General features: G+C 31.0%; 1 protein-coding gene across 1 annotated transcript in view; it reads right to left on the bottom strand.

Moving 5' to 3' along the window:
• Positions 1–18,138, bottom strand: part of SRGAP1_1 (SLIT-ROBO Rho GTPase-activating protein 1) — a 67,213-nt gene that overhangs the window by 7,834 nt on the left and 41,241 nt on the right. The window contains exons 10-14 of the mRNA XM_051208989.1: positions 17,155–17,743; positions 13,600–13,818; positions 8,866–8,971; positions 2,895–3,383; positions 261–367 (exon numbers count right to left, since the gene is read on the bottom strand). Coding sequence (XP_051074405.1) covers positions 261–367; positions 2,895–3,383; positions 8,866–8,971; positions 13,600–13,818; positions 17,155–17,743 — 1,510 coding nt within the window. The remainder of the gene's footprint in view (positions 1–260; positions 368–2,894; positions 3,384–8,865; positions 8,972–13,599; positions 13,819–17,154; positions 17,744–18,138) is intronic.

The raw sequence follows: 18,138 nt of genomic DNA, 5'->3' as shown, positions 1-18,138 counted from the left end.
AATTTACATGTAACATAAGATTGTTTCTATCTTGGTGAAACGATGCCATTAAATTAAAATTGAACATAGATAGAGATTGAATATACATAAATTATAACTATACATTTGTATAATTAAGTCTTAGTATATCTAAACCACTCACGTACAAAAAAACGATGAATTCATAAAAAAACGTTACATGAAGGTGGTATAGTTTATAAATGGAACAACACCATTACCGTATTATCGACATATAAAAGAAAATATAAATCGAAACGAACCTTCACTATCAGATATGGACTGGACATCTTCAGAAAACACGTAGTCATCATCTCTATCAGTTTCATTTTGCTTAGACGAAGATAATATCTCATTGTCAATTAGATTGCTATATTTTATTGATAAAAAATAACACAAAATGATAATTTTTACTTTTTAGACAATAACGTTAAAATAGAGAAAAGCACTTCTTTCTGAATATTAGTCGATTCTCTCTTCTGTTTTTTTTTCTTGGAGAAAGTCATTAATTATTGTAGTATGTTGAGAAATAAAGACATTCCAATAGACAGAAAAGTGAAAAATATTAAGAATAATGATCATTAAAATAACAACGATATCTCTCAATAATGAAAGCTAATCTTCCTTTTTTGTTGTTATAATATACAAGAGAATTATTTTAATAAAGAGAGATAATTAATAATTAAAATACAATTATGTACAAATGAATATTGGTTACTAATTAAAATGTTAATAAAATTAATGAATAAGTTAAACTTTTCAAATGAACGAAATCAAGAAATACAATTCTAGTATAAGTGAAGCAATGGATTACTATTACTGGTTAAAGCTGTTAACTTCTAATCATAAGGCTAAAGGTTCGACCTTTGTTTCATCGACCTCGGTTTGGATAGTTGTGTAATAAATATAGATTGCATATTACAAAGTATGACTCAAGGTTAAGTACATGAATTTGTACTTGATAAATAAAGTTTTACATTATTCATCATCGATTACAAAGTTTCAAATATTTTACATTAGGAACAAAAACCAATCTTAAAAATATAAGTGACTGATAAAAACAACATGAATATCACAAATTCATCGTTTTGAAATAAACTTATGTTTTCCTTTAAAAACAATAACACCATCAGTACTTCTTTTCAACTAAAATCAATTTCAAACACTGATGTATGTATAAGCTAGTAATAGTGTAGTAATAACGGGTATAAAATGTGTGTATACAACAGAACAATTCTTCGTTTATATTTTAAGTAGTTATGGCATGTTTGAATTTGGTCAGTGTTCCACATTATCAAAGAAATATCATGATAATATCATAGTATTTCAACCGATATGTTTTAAAATTAATTTCATAATATTTATTGCCATTTAGTTAGCTAAAATATGTATCGACTAAGGTCAGCAATACTTCACAACAGCAGAAAAACAGTAATATGAAAAACAATGATATAATAAATCAATTTTCATTCATATAGTTTTATTGAGATATAAGGTCATCTACTACTTCTTCATAGATGAATGCATTTGTATCAGACACCAATTTTCAGCCATATCATCTGAAGTCAAGAAATACAAATCTTACAGGGTTAAACCAGGAGGTTATTGCTAATCAACACAGTTTAAACTACAGTCAATGATTTCATGGAATAATTATATATCTCTATGTTACCAGTCTCAGACTTCTTACTGAAGAGTGGATTTCTATGCAGTTTGTGGGAGTTATTCAGGCCGTTTATTCATAATCTCAACTACTAAGTAACCCACAAACCGACAAAATAAAATTTCTATAACAAAACACTATTATTATTATTATTATTATTATTATTATTATTATTATTATTATTATTATTATTATTATTATTATTATTATGAGCAGAGAAGGATGGTGGCTAGCATTGGAAACCAGAACGCAGGTTTCATCCTACTTGGGACTCGTCAGCTGGATGTTTACGCCGTGACGCGAACCCGTAACTGTTCTCTTCAAATGCCATCACGTCATCCACTTAGCTACGGAGTCCAGATAGCCACCAGCTTTTGTAATCAGGTGAAGCTTGATTCGTTTGTATTGGTTGTTTGAATTTTCTCACTGATGTATAGGACTACAATCGATCAATTTCTTTTCACATCAACTCTGGGACGTAGGTACATCCAAATGACGAGTCCCAAACAGAACAAGATATACATCCTAGAATGTACTGCTAGCCACCATCTATCTCTGCTTATAATGCTTGTGACTTAATTGTAATGTCGAGACGATCTGAACATGATGCAAATATGGCAAAAACAGACTGATGAATTTCAGTCCTAAGCATCGCTGAGAAGACTCAAGCAACTAATACAAATGAACTAAATATTAATATTCCATTTTTTGCTAAAATAAAAAGAAACACGATAAAATTTATTTGTTAATTAAGCAGGGACTATTATAAATTATCAAGTTATTCGGTATAGACTATTATCAACGGCATTTAATAATTAAACGTGATTGCTAATCGTTGTTTGGACCTATGGATAAGCAGTGGAGTAGAGGTAATGAATGAAAAAGTCATTAATATAGAATTTGGACGATCAAATAAAATATCCTAATATTCTACACTACGTATGTTAGCTTGATAAACCATGGAAGTCAATAAACGTATTTGTTTTTAAAACTTTTACAAGTTCTTCATAAATAACGACGCAATTTTAGTACTAACATAACAGAGTAATTTCAGTTGGTAATAATGGAATATATATTCAAAAGCTGTGAGTGATCCTGGGAAATTCGAATCAAAGAGATAAACCTTAGGAAAAGCATGAAACAAATGTCTAATTTATATATCATAAGGAACAACTGGTCAAAATGTATCATGAAATATCAATTCTAAACAGAATTTGATAACAAAAAACCTTACCCAACACTTGATGCTTTACCACATTCCGCGGGTGAAATTTCATTATTATTATTATCATTACTCTGTACATGATCCAAATGTGTAGTTGATTGGTGTTTAACATTTAATTCCATTGAAAATTGACATGTATTATGCAAGTTTTGTTTGAATGAATTACTACTATCATCCTTAATATGTTGTTTATCAGTATTTATTTCGATAGCATTATTTGACGAAAGTGATAAACGATGTGAGTCTAAACTGGTCACAGATTTATGACTTGTAGTTTTATTATTGCTAATATTATACTTATTCTTGTTATACACAGGTCCAGGAAGCATATGATCAAAGATTACTAAATGATGTACAATGAGTAGTTTGATTAAATCAATAACACTTGATTGACAATGTAATTGATTATATTCACTTGGAATAGGGATTAATGTTGGACCAAAACAAATAGCCAAATTGTATGCATCCATCATATTCTCATTAGAATATTCAGATACACTAATGAGAAAGAAAATAAGTAGAAGAAAAATAACAAAGTGAAATTAGTATTTGTGATCAAAACTTTTTTGTACAGATCATTATTTAGAATGATAATTTTTTGCAATTAAAATTATTTGCTCGTACATTATCAGTAGTTTACATGGTCACTAATAGTATACATCTAAGTCCTGTAAGTTACATCAGTTTCTTTATAGATTGGATTAACTTTCATTTAAGCTATCTATCAATGTTTAAATTTCTAGTTTTTTTCCTCATATACGCGGAACAATAATTTAACACATGAAAAAATCAATTCACTATTTATTATTAATTCGTGTTTGCCTGTAGTAATTACATAATCGCAAAAACACTAGTTAGTTGTGAACTTTTTTCCTGCTTTCCAAAAAAAACAATCATGAATAGTAGGTATACCCAGCTGACGAGTCCGAAGTAGGACAAAACGCGAGTCCTGGATTCCACTACTAGCCACTATCCATCTTTGTATATAAATCATGAACAGTATTTCAAATAATATATATTTAGTTCAAGCAAATTGCATGCCTTTCTTTGTTATCCAATTCGAAGAAACATATACTCTTTATTAATTCACTCTTTAACAGCAATAAAATACCCATAGTCATCAACGTTAAAATTATTTCTTGCATGCAAATTATGATATGATGAATCTGTCGAGCTGTCACAGTCAAGTACACACTTCTTTCTCAGCTTATATTAATTTTTTTAAAGAATTATTTCATATTATCCATTCTCATTACTTAAAGGTTAAATCAATAATACAGGGGAAGTTATTAATGTATTACAACGCAACCCTTGAAACATTTTATTTGAGCCAGTAATGAAACTAATGAGAGAAAAATAGGTCATAGGGTTCGGGGCGAACGTAAAAAGTAATCAAACTCTTCACGAAAATATCGTGAAAACTAACCAATAGTTGTACAACTTGCAACATACACACAGACATACAGTAAAAAAACGCATGCTGCATACATACGTACATACATACATCCATACATGTAGTACATTATTTACGGAAATCGATTGCAATAACTAACTTTAGTTATGCAAAAAAACTATGATCATCATTCATCTTAATGGATAACCAATCGTCTACATAAATATATATGAATATATTTAACCGGATGTACAAAAAACATTACATCACACCATGAATTGTTTCATTTATGAATAACAAATAGAATACTGAATAATTAAACTAATTTAAAGAAGAAAATTAAAAACAATCATTATTATTATGGACCTTCTTTCCTAAAATAGAAGATAAATATTTATGAATACAAAGAATATAGTGGACTGAACCCAGTTTGTTTCAAATAACCATCATCTTGCGGACTGTGATACAATAATAATTATGTATTAATAGTAGCGGAACTGGTGGATGAAGTTATTGCAAATTATTGTTCTTAATTTTTGAATGTACTTTAATGATTAAATAAGAACTTTCGTCTAAATTTGAACGAATAGTTTCACAATATTTGTAAGGATTGTTAAATTACTAAAATCTAGTTAGCACCTAGTTGGATAAATGGAATTCACTCAATGAGTATCTTCTTTCAAAACAATAGAATATTTTCGTGTTTACTAATAACAACCATGTCGAGTGTGAGACAGTTATCCACCGCAGGCAACGGAAGATGGTCGAGCAATATCACGAATCGATTAAAGTTATACATATATCATTGAGTGTCGATTTACTGGTCTAGAGATCAATAGTTTGTGGATGAAAAACATGTGTCCAGTATTTCCCGGGTTTTAATGGTGCTCTAGCCATCAAGAGTTCGTGATTTAAACTCTGAAAATTCTACAATCTCCACAGATCCTGTCGCGAAAACTAATAACAGATCAATGTAAAGCTGTACTTCTATTGAAACAACCCACAACCATAAGTACATTTATGATGGGCGCCATTATGATTTGATTTTGCATAATAAATGTGCAGCTAACATTTGAAAACTTGCTTCTTAACTTAACAGATTACTTAGATTAACATTCAAATACAACACTACATCAAAATAATTGCGATTCAGTTATTGTAAGAAAAGAAGTAAATTTCAAGTGCAAAACATCCTACAGAAAAAATAATAAAAACACTGATCATTTATTGACCTATTTAAAGCATTTTGCTCGTATCTTGATGTCGGTATCAATAGAAAAGACAATCAAAAGTTTCAATAAAGGAAAAATCAATCACAATTCTAACCAATATTTTGAAAAATTAACTAGACTACATTTATAGATATTTGCTATAATGTAATAGAGATTCTCCTTACGAACTAATATGAAGTGTAAAATCATTGACAACTATGAAGCCTTACACAACAGCTGCTTTACTTTACCCTATAACACCTCAGTTTTAATTACTCGCAACCATTGTACACAATGTAGGACTTAACGACTCTTCAACTGACGTCAGGATACCATGAAAATTGTTTTCGATTTGTTCAAAAACTTTACAAAACAGCATAGTTAACTATAATCATGCGCCGTCTACTCACAACTTGCATCTAGGTGAATTTGATGAAGTTTCAGTGACATCCTGTAGCCTATAAAATCTGAAGTGGCATACTATCGTCAGATAATCAAGTTGCATGGTTACAATTTGACTGACGTTAAAATGGATTATTGAATTTTAAAGCACTGATCAAAAGTTATCGCTGATAACACCATAACTGAATAAAATGGGTTTTGCTTTTAGTGGAGTTGTAAGTGTACACTGTTAAGTCATCCAACTTGTTTGTATGAGTCAGTTCACATATTTTCTCAAATGTATAACCTGAATGCATTAACTTGTTAAATATTCATGGCAGTTCTGTTGATTGTTTGTTCGAAATGAAATTTATGCTATGTAGCTTTTCACAGCTTCAAAAATATTAATCACTAAGACAATTCTAATTGCTTTATTAATTACCAGTTTGATAACCAAAGTTTAGTGATAACACTTTCGAGTTATGCAACTTAAGATTGATATAATTATTGGGTTTTTTCATACGTAGAATGGTTTTCGATAATGAATTATTTTTACACACACACACACACACACACACACACACACTAGCAGCTTTGATTTTACAAGAGTGCTGTAGTCGAGTGTTCATTTTCACATAAAATTTCATCTCGCTCATATCTTTTATTATTACAGTTTGACTATGCTTACAGCTTCCTGAAATACAGATTTTCCTCCGATATCATCTTTGTTTTAATTATTGTTTTATAATCCTTTAGTCAACTGCCACTAGTCAGTATAAGATCAGCATGGAGTTGTCGAGATTTTCGAATTTCCTTGAGATCATGAACTGATCAATGTTGACCACCTTTGAAAACCTGGAAACACTAGACTGCCATTTCGTCGCAGTATGGGACTCCTGAGTAGTGAGCATCCATGACCCCGCACGCAGGAGTCGAACCCGGAACCTCCGGTCTCGCAGGTTTAATGGTTTCGATATTAAGAATTTACGCACGAGGACAAATGTTATGGGTTCAATTCCCACGTACGGACGCGGATGCACACCTCTGAGGATCCCCACACCAAGGCGCAACGATCGTCCAGTACCTCCAGGTTTTCAAAGGCGGTCTAACATTGGTCGGTTTATGATTTCAATGAGATACAACATAAGATCGTTTAGTAGAAAATAATAGCATGATATACATACACCTTTGAAGTAATAGTATTTTCTGTGATAGAAATCACTTTTTAATCACTGATTAATATTATGATTACTTTTATTGCCATTATAATTTCACATACACGCAGTATCACAAAAGTAACATGACTGACAACAGACCACCTCACAGGGACATTTATTCACAATATTTGCTCGCGTAAAGTACAGTTCAGATTGTAGATGTTGTCTATTATTAAATATTCTATTATTATATACTATCTCTAATCAATAAAACATTAACTATGACAATATTTGTAAGTTTAATAACGTATGAGTGTGTCCATTCATGTAAAAACTAGTATGTATTGTTAGTACTCTGACTGTTAGGCATTTATATGTCTTTATGGTGTAAAGATGAGTGTGCCTGTATATGTTGATGTCGGACGTGCACTTAATTTTTTTTCAACAATTATTTATTGTCATGTATTAACAAGTTGTAATGTTGTAGTGTGAATGTTATTGGTAAAGTTTAATTCATTGTGTATATACTTGTTTATATATTAAATCAATTCCGATAGGTAAACAACCACATTTCATTTTATATGTAAATCTATTCAATTTAATTTCCTTGATATATTCACTGTGTCCAATCATTATTATATGAAAAGAAAAATCTTATGAAACACATTGTTTATAAAACACCGTCGATATCATTCTCATACTTTGCGTTCTTTGAATGGGAAAACTATGATCATTTAAGCATTAATCATATATTGGTAGTGAAGACTACCGATTATAAATATTTATTGCTATACTCAAAGTTTATTTCTAGGGTAGCTAAATTTGCGGTCCATATGTTATACTTTACGAATTCGATACTTGGTAGATTCGATTCAATGAAATAAACAATTTAAATGTTTACCAGTTGTTATACCTGTCAAATCCCATATTTCTCGTCGAATTTTGTCGATCATCAATGTTTATCTTGAAATGACATCAATTAAAAAGCCAGTTTAAATAGTGCAACTCATTAACAATATACACATTTATAAATACACAATGAATTAAGCTCATGATCTTGGTGGAGTTTTGTTCTCTGAGCTGGATGGTTTGGTCGAGCTACAAATCTTCTCCACCATCTCAAGCTCATGATCCTCAGATATCATGACAAGCAAGATTAATTTTGATTATTGAGTTGAAATTGAATGGTTCATATTAACAACGTTGCCCAATACATAAAAAAGTAGAACAATTTGATGTTAAAGCCGAGTTATTGCCTGAATGCTGAATTTACAGGTCACAGAATGTCACTGAAAGCTGACCAAATTGACCTGGTTTACGTTGTTTTTGTGGAGGGTTTTTACATATTTGAACTAATTTTAATGGCATGTTGAGATCAGTTGAAGAATAGTTCAGTCCAAATCTGTGTATGTACGGTAATAATGTTTATGCCTAGCGAGGTTTCATTTGTTTTGTAAATTACACTAGTTTGTAAAGAAAATTATTTACACACTGAAAAATCATTTGAAAATAACTCGTTTTAACAGTAAAATTACTGATGCTCAAATGAAAATTCACATGGACCAATAAGAAGTTAAAATTATCATTATTTCAATGGTATCGTTGAGTAACTTTCATTCAAATAATCATAAACAAACGAAAATTTATTGATTGTCTGAAAGCTTAAATCACCGTCATTTATAATTCAAAACTAGCACTGCTTATAGTGTATATAACATGAGGTAAGCCCAGGACGAGAAAAAATTTTTCGCTGAAGATTGAAGTCTTCTGATATTATTTAGCATATAATAATTAGTGAAAATAAAAACTCCGAACACTAAGATAACATAATAACTTACTGATTCAAAAATGCGAATAAATATCTCATTACAACAAAAACTGGTCTACTCAAATTTTCTGTGATCACATGACGTAAGCGTCGAATCATTTCACTGATTTCCCGATCTGACAAAAGAAAATGATGGTGAGAAAAAGCAATTAACAATGATTACAGAGACAAATAAAAACATCCATAAATAAACAACAGACTTTAGATAGTTGTAAGTAGTCGATAGAAAAACCCTAGACAGAGATCTCAGTGCAAGTTGGCACTCATCAGCAAGGAGCACCGCCAGTCTTGAGTGAATTGATGTTCGCTGCAGAATTTAAACCCGCATCATCCGACTTCACAATCCGATACTTAACTATTGACCAATTCGAATCGCGATTGACCACTAGTAAAACTGTGGTATTTACAATTGATTGGTCGATCATACATATATTATATATTTCTATTGTATAGTTCCTAATAGAAGCATCTTTCGAACAAAACATGAGAACACAGATTCTTCCGATTAGCATTTCATTGTCAAATGATTTTGTAAGTGTTACGAAGCAATAAAAGTAAATGACTGATGAGAATGCTTAATTAAGCTTTAGACTGATTGGAAAACTGAAATTTCAGTTTGGAAAACAACTCTGAAAAATTCCTCATGAAATAGAAAATCTTTATTTCATTCAAAATTTGATGCAACATGATCGATTTGCACTTTCAAGTAGTTACGTCACATTACAAATGAATATCTTTGAGCACGTTTACCAGATTGCTTAAAGGTATGAAGATAGAAGGAAGTTAAATTAATGGTGAAAACTCCATGTTGTGTTAACAAGTGGCGCTAATTGTATACAAGAAAAGTTTAATTTCACGGTCCCAATTGTTCTGTTTAGTTTAAACATTCTTTCTGTCTAATATGTTATCAAAAAAATTAATGATATTATTTTAAATTTTTCCTCGAATTGTGATATTTTCCTTTCTCTGTCCTAGTGACCACAAGGAGAAACTGATATAAAGCTTGTAGTACAACTACAAAGCTCACTTCTACATGAAGTAAGCTTTGGTGGCGTTGTCTAGAGCGATAACGAAAGCTCCACAATAAAACCATATAGCTAAGTGAATTTTATATATATATATATATATATATATATACCAATAGAGTTTAATAACCTGGGCGAATACACCACACTACTGCGTCAGGTTCCACTTTGTTTCTGACAAAGGATACGGATAGAAATAAGAGCAAATCAATGCCATTAGTAAACTGACGAGGATTTGAATAAGCTTAGAAAATATATTTGTGTTGGATATGTATTCTTTACACTTTATCAATGATTCGCCTTGACCTAATTTTTTGAACAGTTTACTATTTTATTAACAGAGCATTATAATTGCTAATGCCAATAGAATTTTATGTAATGGCCATAGTTATTCACCTCATATATCAGAATATAAATTAAGCAAGACATTTCAGGTCAATTGTTTTATTAAAAATAGTAATTTAGAGTATTAACGAACATTAGTAGAGAAATTTCCGTTTGTTCAATATATTATTTTATGTTAAGAAAACTGAATGACCTGCTCTTATTATGTGTATAGCAACTGTTTTATAAGCAAATCAGTGACCCAGTTCATGAACTCATTTTTCGAGCCAAACACGTTTTGTGAGAAGACTAATTACCATCACTTGATAAGCAAAACTAAAATAAATCGAGTAGGGTTCGAACCTGTATCTACGTAGATAAAAGTTGATTTCTTTCATGGCTTATTACACATGGACATTTTGTTACCATGCATGTATAAAATATACTAATCATGCAACTCATAGCATGAAGTATTTGTTTCATGTTAAAAAAGTTGCGATATGAAACATTCATACCAGCACACATCATAATGAAATGTAATAATTCTTAGACTATTTATCCTAATAGCTGTGTTGGAATGAAAAGTTTATTTTCACTTTAAACGTAGGATGGTGGTTAAAAATAATCAACAGGAAACCCTGGACCTTGGTTTCGTGCTTCTTGGAACACATCAGCAAGGTGTATCTGTAGTCTTGAGGGGACTGATGCTCCCTAACAGATTCGATCCCATGTCACCCAGCTTCGCAGTCAGAGACATTACAACTGAGCTACCCGGGCCGTGACTAACCTCATGTAGTACTGAGATGTATTTACAATTGGCTGATCACTGGATGGTGATCAATGTCATGTATTTTAGATCCTTCTTAAGGCAGATCAAATCCTACCGACCAAGTTGCAAAACGTCAATTTCATAGATAATAATACATTGTTTGAATGACTAGACACATACTACATAAACATCTAATCGAATTCGTTTACAGCTGGCTTACTTGCCTATTTCATAATCGTCGCATTACGACTAAGCATTTAAAGACATAAACATTACAACATACAATATAATTAATTCTTATGGTTCAATTATGACAATGAGGTAGAGATCAAAACTCGTATGTAAAATATATTCATCATTATATATATATATATATATATATATATATATATATATATATATATATATATATATATCATTGTTTATAAGTCACAATAAAGCCTATTTAACTCGTTGAGGTATCAATTAGATTTTGATAGCTGCATAAACAATCGTAAACAGTTTATGGTCAACGGTATGCACATATGTAAATCTAGGTTTAAAACAATGACTTTCAATAGTCCAATTATTTCATGCAATTGGTTTATGCTACACGCTTAAATGAACCAAGAATAACAATGCATGCGAATTTTCGCAAAACACATTACCAATCTCGGTTTCCTTATATTTGTGATGAGGATAATTTATATGTAATTTAAGAGAAAGATTTGTGGGTTATGTAATACAGTGGAATATTTGACTTCGTAACAGTATGAAGTTACGTACGTAAATCAATGAAAGTTATCATACCCCATTAGAACAGAGAGATGAAGTTGTCAAACCAAATCCCAGAATAGTAAAAGTGGTAATAGTGTTAGCAGTAATAAGGAAGGTTAGGCATCAAGGATATGACATGAAAAGAAAATATAATTTAGTGAAATAAAAACAAAAATAGTTATCAGGAATTTAGAACCTCAAGATTGAGAGGGGAACAAAGAATGGATGCATTTACACCATTGCAAACGATTTTGAACTATGTCGTTCAAAGTATCTAATTATCACCTGGATCCCAACCGAATAAATTGTACCTAATAATATGGCTCAGTCCAATTGTCAGTGACTTCATGGACTGATGTCTTGTTTTGGTTTGGCCGCCCCGAACTAATCCTGACGAGCACCACTTGAAGTAACCGATTCCAATGATAGCTCACCAACAGTGTTCGCGTACAAGATTAGTGTACTTCTTTGGTACACCTTCCAATAACAGGCATTGCTACAAGACCTCACAACCAATAGAGTCGAATCCCCCTTAAGGTTAAGGGATACAACTATTGTCAGACGTCTAAATGCACATCTAGGTTTCCAAGGGCAAATATTTAATCTACACACCCACGCCCAAGTCTGGAACCAGCTCGGTTTCATCAGGTTAGCTCTTCACGAGCTCTACTTAGACTTCGTAGTATTATCGAGGCTAATATTTTAGGCTATATTAGTTAAATTGATTTCTTTGTGATTATTGCAAGAGGATTTTGTCCCTTCTCATAGAGTGGGACCAGTCAGTTGGGATCACATTCAGTCCCCGGATTTTAGCTACGATCTCAGTTAATCTAACTAATAGAACTGAACCACTACTCTTAAAAATCTCAGGGGTTGGTCCATCAGACAGATAGAAAACTCCACATATTTTAACAAATCATCAATGATTTTAGGTTGCTTACAATTGTCTATACTCAAGATTGACGAAATCCTCACAATTATCGATGATGTTAAGAATGTATGGTACTAAAAAACAAATACTAATTAACTATGTTTAGTCTTTTTCAAATATAATGTTCGTAACTAGGCTGATTGGGGTCTGATTTCCCATGATAAGATTGAAAGTTGTCCTCAATAAACCCACCTCAGTGCAAGAATTTTGTGATACATGCGAACAGACAGAAATTCTTGTGATGTAATAAAAATGTACCATTGAGATAATGAACTTTCTAAGACTTTTGGATCAATAACTAATGCACTAACCATTTTCCAGTTCAAAGTATGTATTACATATCATATATATCGAGTACGTTCATAACGTTTAACAATATTTAAAACACAAGTGGTCCCACCAACAAACATATAGTTGTATATGCATTTAACGACTCCTCTCGTTTATTAAAGGGTTTGTCTTGCTCAAAAAGGCATTCTTATTGGATCGACCGATGCAGTCACGTGATAACCTATACTTTGAAGAACCATTGTTAGAATCCACCTTAATGAGTGATGAATATCATAGTTAATAATCTCCCTACATAATAATGTTCACCTACATTCACCTTTTCAAGGTTTTCTCTTACTTTTAAATGAACGTGTTGACAAAAATTGTGTTTTAAATACATTATTTGGGAAGTTACAAACGTTTGACGAATAAAGAAATTACATTTTTGTTAGCATCTTAGTAACTGAACAGAATCATCACGGTTAAAGAGAACTGGAAAAACCACAATGAACAATAATATTGGTGTGTGCACAGAGTTATTAGAAACAGCATATATCAATAATTATTTGAGACCATTTACCTTTAGAATCATCTCGAATATATATATATATATATATATATATATATATATATATATATATATATATATATATATAAAAGCTTACTTACGTTTACGTGTTATGTCTATAAGTTCTAAGAAAATGGTATCTGGAAATGGAGGCTCGCCTAGTTCACGAAAATATAATTTTAACAGACTAGCAGTTGAATTTATATCTCTTGCCTCATGAATACCAATCAGAGGGTCATCCCCATTTTCAAAAGCATCTTTGAAGTCATTAATTTCTGCCTGACTACCAGAAACACGAAATACACCTTGTTGATGCATTCCTGAAAATTAAAAAAAGACTGGAATAAGAAATGCACAAAATACAATGAAAATTGAATGATATGTTAAAATTTCAAAAACGAATTAGACAACATTCTGTATGGGCTAGGTAACTCGTAAAAGAGTATAATACATGTAGTTAGTTATTGGTATTTTGTCGAAAATTTGACATTAAACTTGGTAAAGACGATCCACAATAATTACCAACATTTTATTGCGTAAATATTTGGCAGTTAATACAGAATTTAAATTAAAGAATTGTGCAATAGGATTCCGACTAAACCTGTTAACGAGAACTAGATATACACCATCCAATTCAACTGAACTATTTAAGGCAAACTTTGAAGCAATTAATCGATCACATAAAAACTACCACACTGTACCAAATATTTAATAATATTAGGTGGTTGAAGGTAATCAGTAAGAAAACTATTGGCGTAGAATATGCGAGAGCTCTCATTAATCAATATCAATCTCACGTCAAATAACGTCTACATTATAGGCGAACATTAATTTGTTTGGGTCATGATGTTTACACTGAGTAATAACTAATGACAGTTCTACTTCACAGTGTAGATAGAATTTTACTGCATAAGGGATGTATTTACAGGACTAAGTAATTCAATATAATAGTGCAGATTGCTTTGACTTTAATTCGTTAAAATCAATCGTAAGAATACTCTGAATTAACTTATTGAGATGGTTGGGACTTTATAACCAAGATTATATTGTTTATTTTCTAAACGATATCAGGATGGGAATTACGTACATAGATTTTATGTGGTGGCATTACTTTCACCTCGTAAGTATGAAGTTTAATAATCCTGGCTTTATTCCCATGTCAAAAGTTTAGTACAACATACATACCAAAAACAAACGTTTTATGTTAGAATTAAGACTCAAAAGATAATTCTGGATAAGAACAAGAAACCCATGATTGAGAATGAAGGAAACTTTTAGAGAATTATACTGTTTAAGGGTTACATATTAATGTGTTGATATTCAGCAATATTCTTATTGATTATAAATAAGTAGATAGTTTTTTTGTTGAAAAGTAAGTCAGACAAAAACAAACTTGACAAGTACATAAACTAGGGAATATAAAAGAAATACTATGGTAAAGAATCCATTAAAATGTAACCATGGTGACATGAATTATTACTGTCGATAATTAGTCAATACAGTGATCATTTGAATTAGGGTATCTCTTATAGAATAGAGTATGACTGAACTCTGATAAAAATCAAAATTAAAAAATATGACTACAGTTGACTGGATTTGCATTGTAAGTGTTTTATGTCAGAAGTTAGTCCAAAGTAACACAGAACCCAAAGATACATATGAAATGGTAAAATTTGTCACATTACATCAGGACAAAAGCGATGAAATTCATTTCATTATGCTGATATAATGTGATGTAGTGAATATTAAATAGGTAGAAGTATAAGTGATAGTAAAAAGAAAGATAACCTCGACTGAAAAATTTCCACTTTAATTTTTAGATTGAAATCTACACATGTTTCTGCATTTCAATCTACTATCTGTCTACTAAGTTATTCATCTCAAATCTAGTCAACGATGACTAAATAATTGCACACATACAATACAAACAATAATAACTGAAAAAAATGTCAAGCATCCCTAAAAAGATAGTAGTATAATCAGCAGTAACAAACCAAGGAGAAAATGTATTACAGTATTAAATCAATTCAATAAAAAAACACTTTGAATGAAGCTTCAAATTGTAAACAGTGTAGAGAAGACATCTAGTTGAACACAGACATTTACAAGTAAAATAATGTACTTCACCGACTACAACATCCTGACATTTCAAACTTTTAAAATATAATACACATGGTGAATTGACTACTGATGGTTAATATTCCAACAATTTTCTTAAAGAAATACAAACACAAACACTCACTTTTTGGTCATATCATAATGACACATCTATTTTTTGAAAAAATAAACAAAGAATTATTCTTCGCATGAAGAAAATTTTCTTTCTTTTTAGGACTTAATGATGACAGACGTGAGCACGCATACACATACACACAGGTAGATAAAATTGTTGTTTATATCAACTAATTTAAGACAAAAGAAGATTGATAAACGAACAAAAGAAATTTACCTACGGATTGAATAAAAATTGAATTTTATTATAATAATAATAATAATAATAATAATAATAATAATAATAATGAACACAAATTTATTTTTAAAATAACAATTAAATATCCTCTCAGATCTCTCTACTTAAGAGATCAAGTGGAAAGAGGTTATTTATGCAAGTCGACGAAAAATTAACGATACTAAATAACAAGAAAAATTAGAATACTATTTTCAAAAGGGAAAGAAAATATCAAAAATTCAATAATAATAATAATAATAATAATAATAATAATAATAATAATAATAATAATAATCTTTAATAAATAGTAGACGGAAAACGAACAGATACACACTGATAATCTAAAACAGATAATGAAAGTTTGCTTGATATATTCAGTTGGATTGTTTAATTGATACCATCTCAACTAGTTAATTAGCATTTAGAAAAGAAAGTTAATAATAAAATGAGATTAATGGATCATATCTCTTTTTCTCTCTCTCGCTCCCTCCAGTTATGAATAAATGATAAACACAGAAAGAATGATGTATCCAATATAATATCATTTCTGTTTAATTGGGTGGTTTACGAACATTTGTTTAATTTTACAGATACTTTTTGTAATAAACCAAAATTGATCAAACTATTTTAATGAAAAGTGTTAAGGAGAAAAGAAAAATGTTATTCAACCTAACAGAGTCAATCAGTTACAACGTAGAACCTGGTACGTATATACATCGGTTCAAGTTGCCGTACCTCATTAGCACACCAAGATGAAAATGTCAGGAAAAATCTATGAATAACAGCGGAAATAAAAGTATCAGTGGTAATAGCAAAAATTAGGCATAAAAGAGATAACACGCAAAGAAAATATAATTTAGTGAAATAAAACAAAAACAGTTATCAGGAATTTAGAATCTCAGGATTTGAGATGCACCTACACTATTGCAAACAATTTTGAACCATGTCATTCAATATATCTAACTATTGGTTACGATGATCACCCGAACTCCAACCAGATAAACTGCACCTAGTAACATGGCTTAGTCCAATTGTTAGTGACTTCATAGGGTGATGTCCTGTTCTGGTTTGGCTACCCCTGGATTCATCATAGCCTACCTCTATGCCAGAAAACACTGCCTGTCGAGGTAGGAGGTCGTTGGACATACCTAACACATGTCCCAACCGCACCTAACAGCGTACAAAGATTTTTACTTTTAAAACTCACCATATTCATTAATAACACGAATGCAAGATAATACAATACGAGGGATCGGTTGCTTAGTAGCTTCTACATATTCATCTATGGTACCACCAAACAGTTTAGGTTTGCCAACATTCGGTACACGAAGGACACGACGGGCTTGATGCTTACTGACTAGAGTAGATTGACTTCCAGAATGGCTGGAAAATGAAGGACTTGATACAGGTGTTGATGTTACATCACAATGAGATGATGATGCAAGAATAGGTGAATTAAAAGAATCTTGATGAAAACTTTGTGAAGTAAAATTAGGAGCAGGTGGTGGAGGTGGAGGTGGTGATGATGAGAAACCACTATCGATTTTCGAATGACTAGAAGTTGGTGAAGTTGGAGATTTGAGATTTTTTGTAAAGTCTTTATTATATCCAGGTAGTTTTGGTAAAACAGGTATACCATGTCGAAGCATAGATTTCAGGTTTTGAGAAGATGGCGATGTTTGAGGTATTGATTCATGTGAGTTTGGTTGTGAAGAAGCTAGTGCATTTTGAATTTGTGCAAGTTTCACTTGCATTAATTGACAAATATGCATTTCTTGGGTATAGTGTGCAAATCTCTGACAAAAAAGTAACGAAAAACAACATTGTGGTTTCAGGAGAAATATATAATAAAAACAACTTGACAAACATTAATAGAAATCGCATAAATACCATATAGTCGATTACAACACAATAATTAATAGTAAACATAAAACTGATATGAAATGACATAAACATGTACGCTTTCAATAATAACACTGATTTTCAAAGACTCTAAAAGTGAAGTTCACAAATTACTACAATAAAAAATGAACTTCACATAACTATGAAATAAAAAAACATAGCTCTTGGAGATCACAACAAAATAGGAAGAAAAATAAAATGCTTAGTCTCCCTCATTTTCTTTGTTAATTTCATTTAGTAAACAAAAAATCACTGGGAGAAATTCTAGAGTAGATATACACAAAGAACA

This window comes from Schistosoma haematobium, chromosome 1, assembly GCF_000699445.3.
Source record: "Schistosoma haematobium chromosome 1, whole genome shotgun sequence".
Taxonomy (NCBI): Eukaryota; Metazoa; Platyhelminthes; class Trematoda; order Strigeidida; family Schistosomatidae; genus Schistosoma; species Schistosoma haematobium.
This window is presented reverse-complemented; position numbering and strand designations above follow the sequence as displayed.